At 35.4% G+C, this 20,657-nt stretch overlaps 4 protein-coding genes and 1 non-coding gene across 5 annotated transcripts; 1 reads left to right on the forward strand and 4 right to left on the reverse strand.

Annotated features, from left to right (window-relative positions):
- The first annotated feature begins 4,467 nt into the window (after positions 1–4,467).
- Positions 4,468–6,872, forward strand: LOC140787182 (cold-regulated 413 plasma membrane protein 2-like). The gene is made up of 4 exons (XM_073135968.1): positions 4,468–4,749; positions 5,592–5,699; positions 5,803–5,873; positions 6,575–6,872. Exons 1-4 carry the CDS (start codon positions 4,559–4,561, stop codon positions 6,826–6,828), a joined length of 624 nt encoding a protein of 207 aa, XP_072992069.1. The 5' UTR covers positions 4,468–4,558; the 3' UTR covers positions 6,829–6,872.
- A 665-nt stretch (positions 6,873–7,537) lies between these two features.
- LOC140787079 (anaerobic nitrite reductase Glb1-1-like) lies at positions 7,538–9,219 on the reverse strand. The gene is made up of 4 exons (XM_073135833.1): positions 8,550–9,219; positions 8,346–8,460; positions 8,089–8,205; positions 7,538–7,767 (listed from the first exon to the last, which is right to left on the reverse strand). Exons 1-4 carry the CDS (start codon positions 8,657–8,659, stop codon positions 7,624–7,626), a joined length of 486 nt encoding a protein of 161 aa, XP_072991934.1. The 5' UTR covers positions 8,660–9,219; the 3' UTR covers positions 7,538–7,623.
- A 2,870-nt stretch (positions 9,220–12,089) lies between these two features.
- On the reverse strand, positions 12,090–17,199 carry LOC140786393 (uncharacterized). The gene is made up of 7 exons (XM_073134786.1): positions 16,889–17,199; positions 16,682–16,778; positions 16,454–16,592; positions 16,285–16,367; positions 12,795–12,929; positions 12,609–12,713; positions 12,090–12,455 (listed from the first exon to the last, which is right to left on the reverse strand). Exons 1-7 carry the CDS (start codon positions 16,957–16,959, stop codon positions 12,324–12,326), a joined length of 762 nt encoding a protein of 253 aa, XP_072990887.1. The 5' UTR covers positions 16,960–17,199; the 3' UTR covers positions 12,090–12,323.
- On the reverse strand, positions 17,183–17,256 carry TRNAE-UUC (transfer RNA glutamic acid (anticodon UUC)). Its single transcript has one exon. It is a non-coding gene; the product is annotated as a tRNA-Glu (tRNA).
- Positions 17,257–17,389: 133 nt separating this feature from the next.
- LOC140786392 (AAA-ATPase At3g50940) lies at positions 17,390–19,136 on the reverse strand. The gene is made up of 2 exons (XM_073134785.1): positions 18,006–19,136; positions 17,390–17,919 (listed from the first exon to the last, which is right to left on the reverse strand). The coding sequence occupies exons 1-2, from the start codon at positions 18,960–18,962 to the stop codon at positions 17,554–17,556; spliced, it is 1,323 nt and encodes a 440-aa protein (XP_072990886.1). The 5' UTR covers positions 18,963–19,136; the 3' UTR covers positions 17,390–17,553.
- Between the last annotated feature and the right edge of the window lie 1,521 nt (positions 19,137–20,657).

Here is a 20,657-nt window from a genome sequence, read left to right on the forward strand (position 1 = left end):
TAAATATTCTTACTTAAAAGAAATATATGCAGACAAGAACAAAAGTATTTCTATCTTTTTTAAAGAGTTTTCAGGTGTCCATATATACATAAATAAAGAGATTTTAGAAAGATAATGTATTGCAAAACTTTCAAGATATAGGTCTACTCATGTAGAATGAGGAAACTTCTCACCTAAATCACCTTCAATATCTAGGGTGGAGTTTGAAGGCATATCTAGGAAAGTCCATTTCCATCTCAATGTGGATCATGTTAAGAATATAATTAATATAAGAATTATCCTTTCTCTAACATCTTTGTTTGATTTGAGGCTAAGTACTAAACTTAATTAATTTATCTTATTTCTTAATCTTAATTTTTTTAAAAATAAACTTAATTAGATATAAAAAAATATTTAATTACTGAATTAGGATAGAAGTTGCCGAACTAGTTCAGAAGAATCTCTGAAGTCAAAGCAAACAAGGTCTGACAATCTAAATTTTTAAAGCAGTTAGTTACCTTGGTATCCGAGCAGAGAGAGGTCAATGGCTCAAATTTTATTATTGCTACTTCACCTATTTAAATTAAATTCATTGGTAAAATATAATATATAAACAACTTCATTATGTAATATTGTAATCCACTCAAAAAGCCATGCTGGAGTGCGAACTTCTATATATATATATATATATATATATATCTTAATTAATTTACACCAAGAAATATTTTACATGCCAAAGGATCATCATCTCAAGGGCTGAAGCAGTGAACAAGCATGGCGAGAGCTGCTTCCGAGCACAGTGACGGTGGACTCGGGTGCTTAATCTGCAACTCTTGGCTCACAAGTGCCTGGTGGTATTCCAACGAAGAAACCTCTCGCGGATATTGCTTTTGCTGCTCACTTTTTGGGCTGGAACTGCTCGGAAGTGCCACGCCTGTGTCATTATTTAGCTTGGGGAAATCGGCAGCTAAGCTTGACATCTCGTTTATGGGAGCTAAGTGAAGTGAATGGAAGAACTTGGATTTTGTTTTCAAGAGATGGGAAATGCTGGTATTACGTATAAATAGATAAGAGAGGGACCCAAATTTGATAGCTTTTGCTTTAAAACTAGGGGAGAGGAGAGGATTTCTGTGGGAGAAGAGCTGATCCTCTTTTTCCTTTCCTGTGTGCTCCTCCCAGTGTGCAGTCGATTAGACTGCAATCAATCCTTTTGTGATGAGTGATGAAGATAAGGGAAACTTTTCTTTTAAGATCCCTCCATTATCCACTTATTATTTTCGTGCAATCCTTCGAGCATTTTGCCGTGCATTTGATATGAATATGAATAGAAATAGAATGATCACTTCACGGGAAAAAAAAACAAAAGGAGTGAGAATAGAACAGTTTATAAAACTATACCTCTTTTAAATTTTATTAATCAAAATATATTACACCATAAACTTAATATTAAAAGAGGTCTATATTATTATAGCACTAAGTAAAATACTAAATTATTAAATATTTTATCCGGCCAAAAATAAAACGGTAATTATATCAGCATTTTTTTCAAGTAAAATATTAATTATATTAATGTTTTTATTGAAAGAAAAAATACTAAAATTTTAGTACTTTACTAGCTTTATTAAGAAAAGAGAATACACATAAAACACTAATTATTAATTATTTAATTATTAAAAATATTAAATTATTCAACATCTTATGAAAACATTGTACTACTCACTTTGGCATATCATAATTTTCTAACTAATAATCTATTTCAAACGTGATATGTTGTTCTAATGATATAAAAATTAATAAATTAAAATAATATAATAATTCTCAGAGTTGTTAATTTTTTTTTGTCCAAACAAACAAAGCACTCAAAAAAATTTTAAAAATTAAATGGCAGGCTGAGTTTCTTTCATTTTAATTTTTTTTTTATGGACAAAAATACCCTACCCCTCTTATATACTCTTTAAAAAATATCTATATATTTTATTCTCTTACTTTTTAGATTGTTTAACTATATAGTAAATTTTATTAAAGTTGAGTTTTATGAAGTTTAATAGTAAATTCACATCTAAAAATAAGAAAAATATGAGTTTAAAACAAATTAGATAAAACATATATCTATTTTGTCTAATAAACACGACGAGATATTTTGATTATCATACACACTCCATTAACTTTGAAAAAAATTCCATTTTCGTCGTACAAGGACTGAGTTGAGATACTTTAATGGGTGTGCGGGAGGATAAAATGTATTTTATTTTATTTTTTTTAAATTCTGATAAAATATTTAATTATTTAACATTTTCTAAAATGTAAAACACTGAAGAAACTAGCATTTTATGAAACGAAATTTTGGGCATTTTCATCTAAAATAAACGCTGAACTTATCACCAATTTACATAATTTAGTATTATTAAGGTATAATTTATTTAGATAAATAAGTTTTAAAAAGTGCTCTTTGATTCATATTCATATTCATATTTATACAAGACTATCTAGATATAAATATGAATTAAAAAAAAATACGTAAATCCAAATCCATATCCAATAAAGTCGGACACAAAATATCATGCATCAAAGCCAAAAAAGTCACCATAAGATTTTTCTGTGGGCTGCCCGAGCTGCCCATTTCCTTCAAACCATTAAACAAAAGTGACCGCGAGTTTTCTAGGGGCCCCCATCCCCTAGTTTATTGAAACCATCAAGCCCCCAGGTTTAGGCACAGTCCTCTCTTGCCTTCCCAGACTTATCTATCTATCTATCTATATAAATAGCCATGTACAAGCAAAGCATTATAAATCACAGTTGAAAAGAAGTTAAAAAAGAGAGAGGAAGGAGAAGAAACAACTAAGGAGTATATACATCAATGTCGAGCCTGGTAGATATCTGGGTGTGTGAGCTAGAAAGACTCAGAGAGAAGAACAAGAAGAGGATGGGATCTGGAGAAGAGGAGAAAGAGAGGAATTCTCTTCCGCAGAGAAACACATCTATTATTCAGCCCAAGGCTGTGAGAGACGTGGCCTTCTCAGAAGCTACAATATGGATGCTCATGGATCGTTTTGCTCCAGCATGAAGAAGCTACTACATATATATATATGTTGATCAATCTCCAGTTTTTTGATGGATTTTAAAATTTAGTTAGGAACTCTTGTAGTTGGCTATTTACTTTGAGATAGGGTGATGTGCAATATTGAGGTGCATCCAGAGTTTGCTACAATATAGAAGATGTAATTTTGATATTGCTCAGGGTGGTGATACAAATTCGAGGTGTCTCTGCCTCTCTGATTGCGTTCATTTTGCTTTAGATATGATATGGCTCTCTTTTCCTCTTCATTTTCTAAAGTTCTGTGGAATTGTGGAATATTCAAGAGCTTTACTTCTCTATACTCTCTCCTTTTTCATCCGATATTTTATATTTATCAATTATGACTTAAATACTAATTTCAATTATTCTCTTTCTATTTTCTTTTATTAACAAGAAAGATTAAAAAAAAGCTCTGTAGAAAGACGAAAAACTGAAGCAACTCAGTAACTTTTCTAAAAATATAATTAACTTTATAATTTTAAAATTTATGAGTTAATAAATTAATATCGTCAATAAGAGAGTCGGCCTTAGATGTCCTAGCAATCGCATTGACCATATTGACTAATAGCAATGTGTTGGATTCAATCTAGAAAGGCACAAGAAGGTCTCCCTCGTCGCCACGGCTTCAGAGATGCGAACTCCTTTTAAGGACAAAGTCTCTGTCCAACTTGAACCCAATCTAAAACCTAGCCAAATGATCAATAATTGGCTAGACATGATCATTTGGCTGACTCACCCAAACTTGACCCGCACCCACCCTATTTTAATCGGGCTTAGCCCGGCCCAAACTTGAGACAGAGATGATAGTAGGTGGCATGGGCTAAACTTTTGCCCGTCTGACACGACTTGAAAGCCCGATTCACTATTCTTATTTATGGCCCAACCCATAATGTATACATATTTTTATAATTTTTTTAGTTTCATATTAAATATTTAATAAATTATATATCAATATATAAGTAAATTATGATGAAAGATAACTAAAATATCTTTATATAAGCCCATTAAACTCAGCCCAGTAAAATATAATATTTTTTATATTTAATACAATATGTTAGACCTATTATATTTAACCAAAGCTTAATATCTAATAGGCTGGTGTGCGGTAACGACCCGGCCCGAGTAATTGGTGGATCAGGTCATGACAAATATTTAAACCCGGCCCGCCTACTGATCTCATTTATAGTTACCTCTTTCAGATGCTAGATTGAACTCTGGCTCAGCTCGATTTAACTCGACTGAATGGCCTAAACTAAACTATGACAAACTTATCATTCTAGTACAGGCATCATACATTGATCTACCAAGGCCGGCTGACCCGGTCCCTCGCAATTAACTTCCAAGTTATCCTCCACAGGAAATGACTTCAAGATCCGAGTTGTGCGTGCAGTAGGCATTTTAATTACCTTCTCATTTCCAATTCTCTCTGCTCTCCTCTCCTCTCCCTTTCTTCTTGCATGCACGTTCTTGTTTAAGGAAGAAATATACTTGATCATTAGAATTATGGGAATTAAAGGAAATAAGCTTCGGTACCTCGCAATCAGGGGTGATGAGGCGAGCGTGGAAGCGATGCAGTCGGACTTGAGAGAGCTCGGATTGGCCATGAGGAACCTCGCCAACCACGCCGTCATGGTCGGCGGCGGCGTCGCCTCCGGGACCACCTTCTTCAAGTTCCTTGCCTCCATGGCAGCCATGTCAGTTTTCCCACAGTTTTCTACCCTTTTTCTTTTCTTGCTACTCTTGTTTGAATTCCTTACATTTGTGACACTTCAAGGCTTCTTGTAGTTTGTCTGATCATGGATTGCCGTGCACGATCGGTATATATATTGTGCCAATGAATTATTGAGCATCGATATGGGATAGTATCACGATACTCTCATATAGCCACTTATCTGGAGATGTGCTATTAGGAATTATGTATATCTTACTTTAAACAAACTCACTTTTACACCTCTTTGCCTTTTGTGATTGATTTATTTGTAAGTTATAGGGAAATTCATGTGTTACACTAATATTTAGTCCCGAAGGACTTCAAGTCATTAGAACACATTTTAAGGTTCTGAAATAGTTCTAAAATGTTTTACGGGCATGTCAACGCTATCCAGTGTGCCAATGGTACACCTTCCAAGCATAGCATATGTCAGCTGTATATATCGTGTCGAGCTAAGGTTCGCGTAGGTATGTATAGCCGTTAATTTTTCTGTTCAAAGATAACAATGAAGATGAATTCTGTGAAGGTTGTTAACGTTCAAAAGTTTTGTCCTTTTATCTTTCCTCCTTTTGGAATGTTTGTGATCTCCAAACTTTGAAAACAAGAGATTTGATGTGAAGGTAGTATTAAAATTCTATTTCTTCAACTGATTACTATATGCTAAAAGATGTATCTTGATCTTGTTATATTGAAAATGATGGCTATTAGACAATTACAGTAAGTCAGAACTGAAGGGGTTAATTGTCACTAATTGAATTTTAGCTCAACCATGATCTTGTATTTTGCTATTGATTTGACTGATTCATGGATCGATAAAACTTGTAGATATTTACTAGTCTTGGATCGGACAAATTGGAGGACAAACATGCTGACTTCACTTTTAGTTCCTTATATATTCATCAGTCTTCCTTCAGCTTTATTCTCTTTACTGAGGTGATTTCTACAATCAGAAGCTTAGTTTTTGTCTTTTGGTTATTCATTTAGATCTTCTGTTTCAAAGTATGTACTAGTTACTACTTGTCCTACTTTCCTACAGAGGTGAGGTGGGGAAATGGATCGCCTTCATTTCTGTTGTGCTTCGGCTCTTCTTTCCTCGACATTTCCCAGGTGAGAATTTCTCTTGTTCCTGATATATTTATAGTCTGCAGAGTAGCCCAATGTTAAATCTGATTTCAAGCTCAATTATGTTCATCTGAATGTGTAGATAGATCACACTAAATGCACAAACTTATGCATGATAACTATTGCAGGTACAAATAAATGTGTAACAATTCCACATATAGATGCAAGTAGTATCTTCCAGACTTTCTATTGTACAAACTGAGAATTAATTTGTCAAAACTAAATTTTACCCATTGTTGTCATGAGCTATACTAACAATAAGGTAACTGCTCTGTAATATTTTCTCAGGAGCTTTCCAATACCTTTCTTTTCATAATTTAGGATTCTCTGTCAATAGACATGACAGAATCTGTATCTACCTTAGTGGTTGCAGTTTTCTTGCAAACAACTCTTTGATAGTTTCTGTCGACATGAGAAGAATGATCTAGATGAGAAGAAAGGTTATAGATTTTAATTGCTTCTTTAGTCAGACATGATTGCTTCTTTTTGTACAGTCAGATTCAGATAGGCCTATATGGGTTGATTGATTATCAAGTTTTGATCCATCATAACTAAAAGTAAAAATTTGCAAACTTCACTCCCTCTACACTTGAACTCCTTAATCAAGTGATATATTTTTTTTCTCTTTGTTGTATTTAAAGACTTCAGTTGCTGTATATGAGAGGTAAAATAACTCTTTGGTGCAGACTGGTTGGAATTGCCAGGATCACTCGTTCTTCTTCTAGTGGTTGCTCCTGGCTTCTTTGCTCATACCATGAGAAACGATGTAGTAGGTGTTATCATTTGTCTTGCCATCGGTTGCTACCTTCTTCAACAGCATATCCGAGCATCGGGCGGTTTCAGGAACTCATTCACAGAGAGGCATGGCATATCTAACTCACTAGGGATCATTCTGCTTCTAGTTTATCCAATCTGGCGTTTGGTGTTGCATTTCCATTAAAAATATTCCTGCTGTTTTCCTTTTGAATTCGACCTAATGTTGAACATGTAAGTCTATGATCTTCTCTAGTCAGAATTTGTTTTCGGTTTGTTCGATATTTATCAGAGTACTGATTTTATTTCTTGTATGGAAAGCATAGAGGTGTTCATCCTTCTATTCAGAATCAGAATGCTACTAACATTGTGATATTAATTATTCGAGCAGATAGATCAAGATGTATATAAATTATAGGATGAATGATTTCATACAAAAGATTTGTTCGCCATCAGTTTGCTTGAATCAGATATGGAAGTATCTAAACATGCATGAAGACCCTGAAACACTTGAGTAGTTCTTGCTATAAAAAAGTCTTGAAATGTGTAATTTGTGGAAAATATCATTGTCAAGTTATTTACCTGTCAGAAAATTTGCAAGCAGAACTTAAAAAGTTCAGCATTCATGTTGCTGCATCTCTACTTAAAAGTTCAGAGAGTAGTCAAGAATCTAATCTTCTGAATCGACGGTAGCTAATCGAAATATTACAATACACAAAATCGAGCCTTATCAAGCTGATCTCTGTTCAAACTTGGCATTAAAATTAATTTTGAGCTGAAGAAGAGAATAAAGTGTATAAGAAATGACATGTCAATTTAATATAGGAAAGCATTACTAGTCCAAGAGGGACTACTTATTAACATCAAAACATTCTCAAACGAGAAAGAAGAGAAAATTTAATACAACAAGCATGCATAAAAATATTCATGGTGTTTTTAAGCACAATGATCAAGTCCAAAAAGGACAAACATCTATGCAATTCTATGCAGCAGGGAGTGGCTTCATCTCTTCTTTGATGGCTGCAACCAGTTGATCATAAGCTACTCCCCATGCATTCTTCATCTCAGGGCTCCACATTTCTGGAACTGCCTCCTTTATGGTCTCCAAAAGTGCAAACCTTGTAACCTATACCAAAATTTCATCAACTCTTAATTATTGAATGGTTTCTTAAACTGGATGTGCTCTACATTAACAAATAATAAATTACAAGATGTTTTTAGAAAATTGAAAATTAAATAAAAAAAGTACACTAACGAAGTTTAAATCTATAACCCAACAAAAAGATAAACTGCGACTCTCTCTGATACTATGTTAAATAACTAATTGACTTAAAAGTTTCATCTATTATACATTAAAAAAATATAAGTCAATTGAAACACGAGTCTTAGATAAATATCGGTATCCGAGTGGCTGAGACATCCTACAAACGATGAGCAATCCTCTCACCTCAAAGTGTCCATCTACCACACCGTACTTATGGTGTGTGGCTCCCAGCTTCTTTAGAGTCGTTTCTCTCACTGTTATCTTACCAGCTTTCCTCAACTGTGCAGCCGCCTCACATGTCTGCAGAGCAAGCAAAATACGACATCAACCAACCACATAAATATACATCATTATCTATGGGTATTCCCACATAACACCCTGCCATTTGCCAATTTGCAATCGAGTTTGAAAGTAAAAAAGAAGAAGAAAAGAATGTGTACCATAACGAAGACGGACATTGCATGGGGTTTAAGCTTGGGGTTCTTCTCAAGTGGGACCTCGGAGTCACGTAGGAAAGAGAAGAGCTGAGTTGCTGATGGTGCAATCTCAAAGATCCTATATTAGACGTATACTTGTTATATATTGATTATAATGCATGAGAAGTTCAGGAAAGAGAGATAAAATAATGACAAAAGATTACTCACTTCAAGAAGAAATTTAATCCCAGGTTTGCAGCATCTTTCTTCATCACACTCCAAGATTTGACCACAAGAGCCTCCTGCTCCTCTGTGAAGCCTCCATCTGAAAGAACCATGGCTACCTCCTTAGCTTTAACTTTCTCTTCCTCTCCCTTTCTTTTTGTAGTAGTTGTTTGTTATAATTTTGTGGAGCAACGGGGAGGGGGGTTTATATAGGTGGTCAAATGCAAGATTGTATAATAATATTAGCAGGGAATAAGGGGGCAAAGAGATCAAAGATAGAATGGCCTTTGGAGGGGTTGGAAGGGCAAGAAACCCTTGGAAGCTCTATCAATGCATTGTCTTCTGGGTCAAAAACTATGTGCCGCAGCTATACAAGATATGCATAGTTGTATACTGGATCTTGGACTGTGGGCGGATGCAATGAAGAGAACTGCATCCATTGCTTCTGGAAATTTAATATATATATATATAGAGAGAGAGAGAGAGAGAGAGAGAGAGAGAGAGGTATTTCCCATGCTTTGCTAGCTTGGAATTACCTCATTTTGGGTGTTCTATTATGCAATCAAGATGTGGAATTCTACTCCAACCGATTAATATATTGTGAGTTAAACTTATGTAACCAGTTATCTTGTATTTGTCATTAATGACATCATACTTTTGTAACTTTTTTCTCTAGATAAAATAGAACTTTTGATCAAGAATGCAATCAACTAGTAGGGATGATCAAAAAGCCCATCTGCTCTGAGGCCCATCTCCCCCCAATTTTGATCTGATTAAGTCCAACTCAGCCCACTTTCAACCCAAATCTACTTGAGCCCGATTAAGTAGGACCCAACCACTTATGCTCTAATATTTAAGGCCGACTACATTTATCCTTCGCTCGCTCGATTAAATGTCATGATATATATCTTGTTGACCCAAGAATGAAATCATGTAAAAGAAACAATATTTGGGAGTCATGAAGCTTTGTTCTGATGCAACAAGATATAAGATAGAAGGATTAAGGGTTCCAAACCTATAAGTTTAAAATTTTATTAGATTGATTTTGGATTTTAATGAGTATATCAAACATTACTCCAAGGAGGTGCCCTCTCCAAGAGGGCCTACTTTTTATTTATGTTCGGAGTGGTTGCAAGTTCTACCGTTGGGACCTGCCTTCCCTAAATTTAGCACTACTATTAGAATAGAATTGAAGATGCACTTAATTTGAATCGTATTCAAACTATTTTACTTCAAATGAACTAAGTTTTTCTAAAATAATGGAATTAAAATGAAATTCATCTAATCTGATTGTTATGGAAGAAAATAGGAATTAATTTCATCATGTTTGATTTGTTTTCATATTTTACCAGTAATTATCAATAAGAATGTGACCCTTAGATGGGAAATGAACTCAAAAATCAATCTCAAATCATTGGATTTCACTGTACTTATTGAAACCTATCCAAATCTATTGAAATCAATTGAAATCTCATAACTTTATATTTTGAAACAGCGGATTTAGAGAAATTGATGTAACTATGTCCTAATCTTTAAATTTTGTTGCTTAAATCATGCTATATTCATTGCTTAGTTCATGCTAAGTAAATGATACAACTTAGTTTCTTCCCTTAATATGGTAGCTAACTAAAGCATGCTAATTAATGAGGCTAATTCTAATCAAAGAAGTACATACCTTTTGAAGATAGCAGCACTTTAATGCCTCAAAGGGCGACAAAGCCAAGCAAGAATTGTGATATTGGCACGGCTCAATCAAATGCAAGTATTTAACTTGCATGGAGAAATTATTTTGATTTGATTGAGCCATTCCAACATCACACTCTCACCTAGCCTCACAAGATCTCTTCTCTTTGCTAGTTTCAACATGGAAAAAAACAAGGTAGAAGGAAAAAAATAAAAAAGAATGATGTATCTAAGTAGATAGAAGAAAGAGTTGAACCGGTTTAGAGAATGGAATTGAGAGAGGCAAGAAGGAGAAGGGATGGAAGAAAAGAGAGAGAGTTTGAGAAAGAAATAGAGAAGAATGGTTGAGATGTCAATATCTACCTTACTTATTGCATGGACTAATAGAAATAGTCATACATATAAAGACATGTAGAAGAAAAGCACTTGACTCGCTAATTAAGCTGGTTTTCCACGTAGTGGTTGATGAGATAGTAATGCAAATTTCATACCCTAATTTTGAGCTTGGTCTTTTGCCTATGTATGCTTCTTTCCTCAAGCAATTCGTATCGGTTGTCGAATTCAAAACCTTAATATGGTAATAATAGGATCTTACCTTCTTCAGCCATAGTGTAGTTGGTGTAGAATAATATATGATACGTTGTCATTATTCAAGCCTTCGGAGCATGTGTTGCAGAAGAATTTTTCGGTTTTTAAAATGAAAAAAATAAGTTTATGTGCGCATCTTCTATATAAATTATGTACACTTTATTATAAAAACAAAGTGTATAAACTAGCGTAAAAAAATAAATACACTCAGTTTCAAAATGTTCAATTTTGTTACTACCTAAGAGCATTTTGGTAAAAGTAGCCCTGATCTTCATATCTACAAGAAATTTGGCATTTGTTTCTAATAAGAACCCCTCTTTTATCCCACCAAGAAATTTGCATGATGCATCCATATTAACCATAACTCCAAAAAGTTGATTAAATTTCAAAGTTAAACTTCTCCAAAGGAACTGGAGTAGAGCCAGAGTTGTCCAATATCCAAATTGATTAAATATGACAATTGCTTAAAGTTTGATGAGTTAGGTTTGGTTGGTTTTGCTGGACTACTCACTGACTTCATAGTTTTTTGAGACTACAAAAGAGAACGGTTCGGTTTGCAATATTTTAGTACATCTAATTTCATAATCTGCATTCTGATTCATTTACTAGGAACCTCCTCAATCCAACCAACAATCATATTTTTGAAATTTGCATTTAACCCTCTTGCAAAATAAGAAAGAAAAAAGAAAAAAAATATTATAAAGGAAATTTTGTAAACAAAGAGCTTTATTGTTTATGTAACTAGTGTTGTTATGTGTATAAATTTAGAGAGAGAAGCATGGTAGCATGTGATATTAAAAGTTCAAGAAATGCTACATTTCTGGTAGGTTCTCTTAGAAATAGAAAAAATAAGTGTGACTAAATGACAACAGAGAAGAGCATATAGTCGCCAACCAGATGGCTTCATATATTATAAGCAAACAAGTACATAACCAACTCATTCATATACTAGTGACTACTTAAAAATGCAAACCACAAAAGGGAAGCCTGATATTACACTAATTGTGTCAATATTAGATACAGAAGATCACAACCAACCAATCATGAATGATACAAGCTGAAGCCATTAAGCAATTGCCAATAGATCCTTGAAGGACCTTCAATCAAACAATGCTAACTTCCCCACTTGATTATATATGTATGTATATATATAGAGCAGTTGATTGATCCAACTTGACTTTAGAATCTAAATCTGTCAAGATTTAGAAGAGGATTGTCTTATATTATATATATATTTACCTAAAATAGTACGAAGGCGTCGCATCATGAGTATAAACTATCAAAGTTGGAGATGCCACAACTTTCCTTAATAAAACATATCCTAAATAATTCATGTACATGTTAGTCTCTACAAAAAGTAAGAATTTCAATAAAAGACATCCAATATTCCCCCGTCCTCCAGCTATCTCTTAAGATCAGAGTAATCTATCTACTGTGAAACTCAGTATTATTCATGTAATTGTAGTTGGGCATTTTGACACCCTTTTAAGCATCTTTAATTCCAGCCTATGTTTCAACCTCGTCGATGGTGGTGCGAAAAATGTAATCCTCAGTCTCCAACTCTTCATGCATCATACTGATGGCAGGTGCACTAGGTATCTTGCTTTGATTTTGCTCAGTGACTAATGACCTCCTACCCTGGAGATTGAAAAGCATCATAACATAGCAAAACGAAGTATGTTATGCAGTGCATCAATTGAAGTGCAGCTTCCTAGATTCAATGCTATATCCAGATCAGATAAACCCATATTGATATATATGTGCTGATGAAGATTTGTTCATGACTCTAACCTTCTTTAGGGTGTAAACAAAATAATGGAATGTTTCCCCAAATGTGTTCCATTCAATAGACCAAGTAAATCCTGGGGCTTCAAATAAAGGCCGGCGGAAGTGTGGCTGCAGAAGATGCAGATCACATTTGACTTTTCTTAAAAAGGGATAAAGAAAATAAGGAAAAAAAAATGTGATACTCTTTACCTGTCCAAAGGAAATGGAAATGAAAGTGCCTTCTGGCTTCAAAACCTTATGAACACATTCAAGCATTTTCATCACCTTATCTACTGTTGAAGGATTGGGGTTCCATGGGTCACCACTGTCCACAAACAATACATCCTTTCAAGAGGATGTTTCACATAAGTAGTCTTAATAAAAAAACATGATAAGAGTCGAAGCAGGAATTACAAAAGAAAAGATTCATACTGAATAGTACTAATATCTAGAAGGAAAGGGACTCTCGTTTCTCCATATTTTAGACAACTTCAGACTGAACCACTACCTAAATTTTCACTTTAACAACATAAATCATGAAAAAGTTCTTTCTTAGGAAAGCAAAGAAAGGCGATGATTACTGTGATATACAATCAAAGCTGGATTATATATAAACCAAAAACCAAGTCATTATTGCTCATAATAGTATTTAAGAAGCATCTTACCAATGTTTGATCGCTTTATGTACCATCAACTACAATGCATGGCCAACACAGTGAGCCAAAAAACAAAGGAATTCTTTCTTTTATTTCACTATCATTCAATGGCTGAATCAATAATTAATTAGAACTCCAGAAGTAGCTTGTACAGTATGTGTTTTTTTTTTCCTATTTTGCTGAAACTGGGAATTAAAGCCATAGTGTCTAAAGAAGATATTTATACCTAATCCTACCAACACAATTTTCTTACTTCATTTTATCTTCTCTCAAACACTCACTGTAAAGGTTTTTTATCACAAAATTTTGCTCCCACACTGTTGTTCCTTAAGGATTTAGTCCACCAAAGGTAACTCATACATGTGAAATATATAATAAGCAACAGGCAAGGCACGTCTACACAACAAATTGCTAGTATATACACTCAGTCAGAACCTAAAGCAATTCAATTCTGACAGATTCTATTACTGGTTGAAGATGACATGTGAACACTGCTTAAAATAAAAAAAGGGCACTTAATTTCATAATGTCGCTAACAAGACACCTCTTCATAGTTAGCAGAACCAGATCGGACCGAGTGGTCGGACTGGTGAACAGACCAACAAATCGATTTAGTTTTGTTATTAGACTAAATAAGCAATCAACCCGGTAAAAACCGAACTCGATGGTTGAACTGGTGAATCATTCAACTTGGCTAATTTTTGGCAAATTGGCCGAGTTAACTATATAATTGTATAATTATCCTTAGTATTTAATTATTCTATTCTATATCCAATGGTACTTTAGTCCTAAAATTTAAACATATTTAATTTATGACATATCTGTTGTTTTTAAATTAGTTTTTTTGCACATATACCCTTGAAAAGTCCCTTATTTGCTTGTATGCCTATCTAAAGTCCATATTTACATATATATCTCTCAAAATATAAATTTTTTGCATGTATAACTTTTAAAATCCTTATATTTTGCATGAATACTACTTGGAATAAAATACCATTAAAATTTAAACAATTTAAATATAAAAAGACAAAAATATCCTTATTCTTGTCCTCATATTTCTCTAAATTAATAGTATTATTATCTTTTTATATTAAATAAATAACTTGAAAATAACCATGAAGGTATCGATATAAATAACATTTATACTACTTTTATAGATATCTATTTATTTTTAGGATTATTTAGATCTATTTACATATTATTTAAATATTTTTAAAAACCAATAATCCGACCGGGTGAACCACCATTTGAACCAATAATCAAGTGACCTGACCCCTAACCAAGTCAATGTTCAATCCAGTTCTAATAACTATATTCCTCTCTCCTCCAATCCATTTCCTAATGAAGTAATTGTGGAAAAAAGAACGAATATGAAAATTGTAAAGTCTTAGTTTGCCGCCTTTTCTATCCAAGGTTTCAAACTCGATGTCGGGATCGGGACCGACCATTAAAAAAGAAAAAGATATGTATCGACCGTATCGGCTATATCAGTCGTATCAGCCTCCCATATCAGATCGGACTATTTTTAATTACATAAAATTCAAAATATTATTTAAAATGTAGAAAAGTTTCTAAAAAAATAATAGAAAATTAAGAAAATAAAAATTAGTCATATATGAAGCATAAAAACTAAAAATAAAAACTTACTCAAAACTATAATAAATTTCAACTTAAATTTACTGTAGAACAGCAATGAATAGAGAGATCTTTCTCTTCACTGTTGTTTTGTGATAGTAGGAAAAGAGGAGTTAAAGAGTTGATGAGAAAGAGAAAAAAAAACGCTAACCCAAGTTCACTAGAGTGCGGAGTAGCTAAAATGGCTCACCGAATTGACCATTCAATAAGCTTGGTGAAGTATGAAGATGGGAGGAGAGTGTATGTGAGAGATAGAGATAAAAACTGAAAACTTGAAAAAAAGGTAACTAAGGATATCAATTACTAATGTCTTCTTTAGATACATTTTAAATTTGACCTGAACCTTAAAAATATTTAGTTTCAGCTGATATAGATTTGCTGATCCTAGATGGAAACTAGTCACTAGACTCATTTTGGGTCGAGATCAGGATTAATTATTGCCTATCCCAATTCCAATCCGGATCAACCGATCAGACTTAGGATCGGCCGATTTTGGAAACTATGCTTCCATCCTTTTTCAATCCATCGATCTTTCATCTACAGTGCTTGTTACTTCACTTTGGAAAGTCAGAATTACAAATAGTAGCTTCACATGTTTCAGTACCCTATCCCTAAAACTTTTGTTTTCTAGTACCTTCTTTAGCAAAATCAGTTTTGATTATTATCATCAGCGCCCGTCAAGCAAACATTCTTCCTCTCATATGTAATTTCCTAATCAGGGTTATTACTTAATATTTTTCACCTAAATTCTTCTCATGCATTCTTTTATCAAGAAGTGTTCTATTATTTCGTGTTATACACGAGCAAAGTCTCAATCGAGAGAAAGTATATCAACATCACACGAGAAAGATTGGTCTTTGAATACATAAAGTCAAACTATTTCTTGATACTCATTGCAATGACCAGGAGTATCACGCAGAGCTCAAATTCTTCATCTGTTTAAGTGTTAAAACCTTCAACTAAAATTTGAGGAAATATTCTGTGATATGCTTTTTGTCAGGCAAACTATGTTGACTCCATTAAAACCTCTAAAACAATGTCATGTTATTTGGATGTAAAAAGGAGAGAGAGGGATGGAGTTTCTCCCACTTTAGCATAGCAGGTCCCACAAGGTAATCTCTAAGAACTACCAATCTTATTAACTTTTAGTCTTTTACATTATCAAAAATCTACTAACTAGATAAAGAGCATGATTTATGAGTTGTTAACTCTTAGATTATGTTTAAAAAGCAATACTGAAACTTTTATGCTTCATGTAACCTTAACTATAGATGGACTCTCAAAGCTAATTAAGCCGTAACCATGTAATAAGTCTAATATGCACATATTCATTAGAAATAATCTTATACTCAAACATATGTAGAAAAGAAGTAAACATTCTTTAACTAGACATTCTAATTAGAATTTACCATGGTCCCTTTCTCGATCACTAAATCGAAACTTTCACTCTCAAATGGCAGGTCGAGCATATCCGCCTCAACCACCTTAATTCCTGCAAACAAAGGCAAGCATCAGATCACTAAAAAAAATTGAAAGGTCTAAATTGAAAAAAAAAGAAGATAAATATCTCATAATTACCACTGATCCCCTGCTCCGCCAAGCGCTTCCTCATCCTCTCCACGGCAACAGCGGAAAGATCGCTGCAGGTGATGTCGGTGACGCCTTCGCGGTACAACTCCTCGCACAGCCGCGAGTTCCCGCATCCGACCTCCAGTACCTACAAAAGCCCACAAAAAGATACTACAAACATAATTCCAGCCATTTCGGGGCCTAATATGAGAAAAAACGGGAGAGATGGAGGCGTACGGATAGGGAGGGGGAGAGGAGTGGGAGAAGGAGGTGGCGGAAATGGGAGAAGTCCTTGAACCACTCGTAGTGCTCCTCTGAGGAGAACCGGGCATCCCTTTGTTTTTGGAGTTGGATCCGAAATAAGAAGAAAGAGAGGGGGTTAAAAGAAAATTAGAGCTCGTAGAGAAGAGGGGAGGGGAGGGGAGGAGAGGAGGTAAGTAGTACCAATAGTGGGGGTCAAGATACGCGGAGGCCGCGTCCGGCGGCTGATGGGCTTCGACGACCTCCGTCTCCATCTCCGCCGCCGTAAATACAATCGCACAAGCTTCACAAAAGCCGAAAGTGTTGATGATTTGATTCAATCAAGCTTGAGTTGAAATTAATATTAATAATCCATCGAAGATTTCACGATCAATTTTTACTCGTTTATTACTTAGTTCCAATCTTTATCAAAACATGAAAAGAGGGGAAAAAACATTCAAAAAAGATATTGGAGAAATTGTTTTAAAAAATAGTTTTTTCCATTGCCGGGATTTGAACCCGGGTCGTCTGGGTGAAAGCCAGATATCCTAACCGGACTAGACGACAATGGATTGATATGTGAAATTAAAATAAAATTAAATAATACTAATTTCATAGTCATATTATTGTTACTTCACTTTACTAGGTCTTCACAAATATTGACCTCCAATCTTCTCATCACATCACCTCCATCAAAATACGCGCTTGGAAAATTCTCAATTTCAACTCATTTTTATTACATCTTGAGAAAAGGGTGCTTAAAAAAAAATTAAATCACCCAAAATCTCTCTCATAAGCTACAAAAGGATCAAGTGTTTCACCTCGCTTCTCGTCATCATCTCTAACTACATAATTATTGATTCTTATTCTCATGATCCTTTAACATCCTTCTTCCTCTCTCTGAGGAATTCCACAAGACCACTAAGTGCAACATCAGTCTCATCACTCTTCATCAGCGCCTCTGCTACTTGTGCAGGGGTCACCTCCACCTCCCTGATCAACTCTTCGATTTCTGGGAACAAGAGGTGGTCATCAATGGCGTGGTAGTTGGAAGCCAACACTTTGAATGCATTGAAGCTGCAATAGCCCATATACACGTGCACGTCCATCCTTCCAGGTCTCAGCAGCGCCGGGTCGAGCCGCTCCTTGTAGTTCGTCGTGAACACGATGATCCGCTCCTCGCCGCACGTCGACCATATCCCGTCCACAAAATTCAGCAGCCCAGAGAGAGTCACCTGTTTGGCGTTATGAACACATATCAATAGTGAAAAGCAAACTACAAAATAGAGAAAATAAGAGATAGTAATGATACGACACTAACCTTCTCATCTCTTGATGAAGAATTAGGCGTGTTTGATTCTTCGTCCACGTCCCGTTGCTGCAGTTCGATCGTGCAATCGATGTCTTCGATGACGAGTATCGATCGGTTGTCCATTCCGATCAGCAATCTTCGGAGATGCGTGTTGCTATCAACTGCTGTGAGCTCCAGATCATAGATGTCAAACTTGAGGTAATTAGCCATAGCAGCAACTAAGCTAGACTTGCCAGTCCCTGGTGGTCCGTAGAGCAAGTAGCCCCTCTTCCATGCCTTTCCAATGCTCTTGTAGTAGTCCTTCCTCTTCACAAACCTCGCCAGGTCATCCATCACGTCTCGCTTGACGTCGGGCTCCATCGCCAGCGTGTCGAAAGTCGAAGGGTGGTGGAGGTCTATGGACTCCCATGAGTCCCATTGGTTCATGTGGAGCATGAGTGTCCTATTCTCCTCCTTGATGGACTTGGCTTTGGCTAAGATGAATGGCAAGTAAGAGTAGAGTGCTTTCTCCTTGTGCTTCTTGTCGAAGGTGAGCTCGAACGACCGGTCAACCTTCGCGCTCTCGCTGTTATCCGTGCAAAGCAATCGCCATTTGAACTCGGCGCCTTCGAAGACGTCGGTCATCTCCTGGCCCTCGTCCATGCTAATAAGTATGTTCTTCGTGTCGTCAACTCGGCTCACCCTTAGCCTCTGCACGCTGGTGTCGATCCTCGACGCAAGATACGTTTTCGCCGCGTCGAAGATCTGATTGCTGGCGTACCCTTCGGTCGCTTCTATCACGATTGTGTGGAGCTGCGACGAGCGGGAGCGCAGCATGTTGATGCCTGACAAGATGTAGTCCTGGAGTTCATGGGGGATGAACTCGTTGATAACACTGCGGAATAGCATGGCAGAGGCTGCGAAAGATGCAACACTGGCAAACGTCCTCTTGTATGACTCCATGGCGTTGTCATGGGATCCTGCCATGGGGACTTATTTACCTTACGGATTTGGAGGAGGCGAGGAAAGCTTGGTGTGTTACGATCTTATATACGAACAGTATGATTGTTAGAATCTTATGGTTCAACTTGCATAAAAGTAGGTCAAAAGTTGAGAGTAGGCTCAGTCCAATTCACACATGGATACAATACTTTGCCATATTCCTTCTTCTCCAAGTTTGCTTACTTTTAAAGCAGGACGAGTCGTGGGCTGTCCCAAGGAAAGTTCTTAGAAGCAGAACTTTGGTGAATGATGAGTTGGTGATTCATGACATCATAGATGTTCCATCATGCTGAAAGTGGTAGGAATCTACATAATAAAAAGAGAGAAGTTTGCATTTAACACCCTACTTGTTAGAATATAAAATTATGGTTTTAAATATAAGTTTTAGAATAGAGGATGAGCTAACAGCCTAACACTTCTATTTATTTATTTAAAATTTACACCTTATATTTTACTATTTAGAAATTGCACCCTGCTTCTTACTACATATTTATATAATACGCCCCCGGGTTATGTTAACATTAGTATTGTTTACTCAGATGGTGGGTGGATATATGTCTTAGTTAAAACCTTCTTTTGACTCAAATGTCTTTTTTTACTTCTTCTAAGGCACCACAGTACCCATCCACTGCCCTCTTTTTCTCCACCGTTGGTTAGAAAGCTACATGCCATTCAACATTTTTTTGATAATTTATTTTAGGTGTTTGAGTTAAATTAATTGGGCAAAACTTAATGTGTCAATTCCTTGTCTTAGATTTCATTTTTTTCTCATTTTATTGATTAATTATTATTATATCATCCATTCAGATCAGACTATTACAACCCTAATATAAAAAAAAAATGGAAGATAGGTTAAACAAGCCCTAATTAGCCCTAATTACTTGGCGAAAAGTAACAACACAATAAGAAAAAATAATCACACAAAAATAAAGTAAAAACTCTGCTCAAGCTGCTATATCGATATAAAAGATCAACAGGTTATTTCCTCATAATCACCATGGATTCTAGCTAGCCAAGAAGCAAAATTCAAACTAGAAAAGAAATATTAAAAAAGTGTTCTACCGGATTTGACGAGCCTAGACCACTATGGATCCAACAACGACACCTAGGGTACGTTGATGGTAGTGGAGAGGAGGGGAGCAGTGGTGGCATAGAGTACGCAAAGGTAGAGTGGAGGGAAAAAGTGGCTACGATGGTGCCGTAGAGGACGGAGGCAAAGAGAAGGAGAGCATTGACTACAATAAAGAGGAAGGGAAAGAGAGGAGAAGAAGAGAAGGGAAGAAGGTGAGGAGGAAGAAAATGAGGGAGGAGAAGGAAATATCCTCTCTAAAGAAATATCTCTCCCTCTCTTATCAATTCAAAATCGAAGATTATCTCAACACTCATAAATTAATGCCACATAAATTAAGGAGTATAGTGGTGTTTATGAAAAACGCTGGTAATATAGTGGCGTCTATTTAAAATGCTAAGAGAAATCATAGAATATAGCATCGTCGGATTGAAGGATCCACAATTTTCAAATCTAATTTTTAAACTAATCCTAGTCGTTCAATTAATTTAAGGATCAGTCGATCAAGATCATAATCGGTTTCCCCAATTCCTCTTCTCCAATTCAGCAGCAACCTATATATATCTCAAATCAAGAATTTCCCAATCAATCGTCAATCGCATCTCATTGCC

This window comes from Typha latifolia, chromosome 4, assembly GCF_019914945.1.
Source record: "Typha latifolia isolate L0001 chromosome 4, TyphaL0001v2, whole genome shotgun sequence".
In the NCBI taxonomy this organism is placed as follows: Eukaryota; Viridiplantae; Streptophyta; class Magnoliopsida; order Poales; family Typhaceae; genus Typha; species Typha latifolia.

What these genes read in the sequence shown, in the direction of transcription:
- LOC140787182 (XM_073135968.1), top strand. Translation starts at nt 4,559, where the DNA reads ATGGGAATTAAAGGAAATAAGCTTCGGTACCTCGCAATCAGGGGTGAT. An exon ending in CTTGCCTCCATGGCAGCCAT is followed by an intron (nt 4,750 to 5,591) that starts GTCAGTTTTCCC and finishes TAAAACTTGTAG; the next exon opens with ATATTTACTAGTCTTGGATC. An exon ending in GCTTTATTCTCTTTACTGAG is followed by an intron (nt 5,700 to 5,802) that starts GTGATTTCTACA and finishes ACTTTCCTACAG; the next exon opens with AGGTGAGGTGGGGAAATGGA.
- LOC140787079 (XM_073135833.1), bottom strand. Translation starts at nt 8,659, where the DNA reads ATGGTTCTTTCAGATGGAGGCTTCACAGAGGAGCAGGAGGCTCTTGTG. An exon ending in CAATGTCCGTCTTCGTTATG is followed by an intron (nt 8,206 to 8,345) that starts GTACACATTCTT and finishes CTTGCTCTGCAG; the next exon opens with ACATGTGAGGCGGCTGCACA. An exon ending in TGGTAGATGGACACTTTGAG is followed by an intron (nt 7,768 to 8,088) that starts GTGAGAGGATTG and finishes ATTTTGGTATAG; the next exon opens with GTTACAAGGTTTGCACTTTT.
- LOC140786393 (XM_073134786.1), bottom strand. Translation starts at nt 16,959, where the DNA reads ATGGAGACGGAGGTCGTCGAAGCCCATCAGCCGCCGGACGCGGCCTCC. An exon ending in TCCTCTCCCCCTCCCTATCC is followed by an intron (nt 16,593 to 16,681) that starts GTACGCCTCCAT and finishes GGGCTTTTGTAG; the next exon opens with GTACTGGAGGTCGGATGCGG. An exon ending in TGATCGAGAAAGGGACCATG is followed by an intron (nt 12,930 to 16,284) that starts GTAAATTCTAAT and finishes TCCTCTTGAAAG; the next exon opens with GATGTATTGTTTGTGGACAG.
- LOC140786392 (XM_073134785.1), bottom strand. Translation starts at nt 18,962, where the DNA reads ATGGCAGGATCCCATGACAACGCCATGGAGTCATACAAGAGGACGTTT. An exon ending in CTTCATCAAGAGATGAGAAG is followed by an intron (nt 17,920 to 18,005) that starts GTTAGTGTCGTA and finishes AACGCCAAACAG; the next exon opens with GTGACTCTCTCTGGGCTGCT.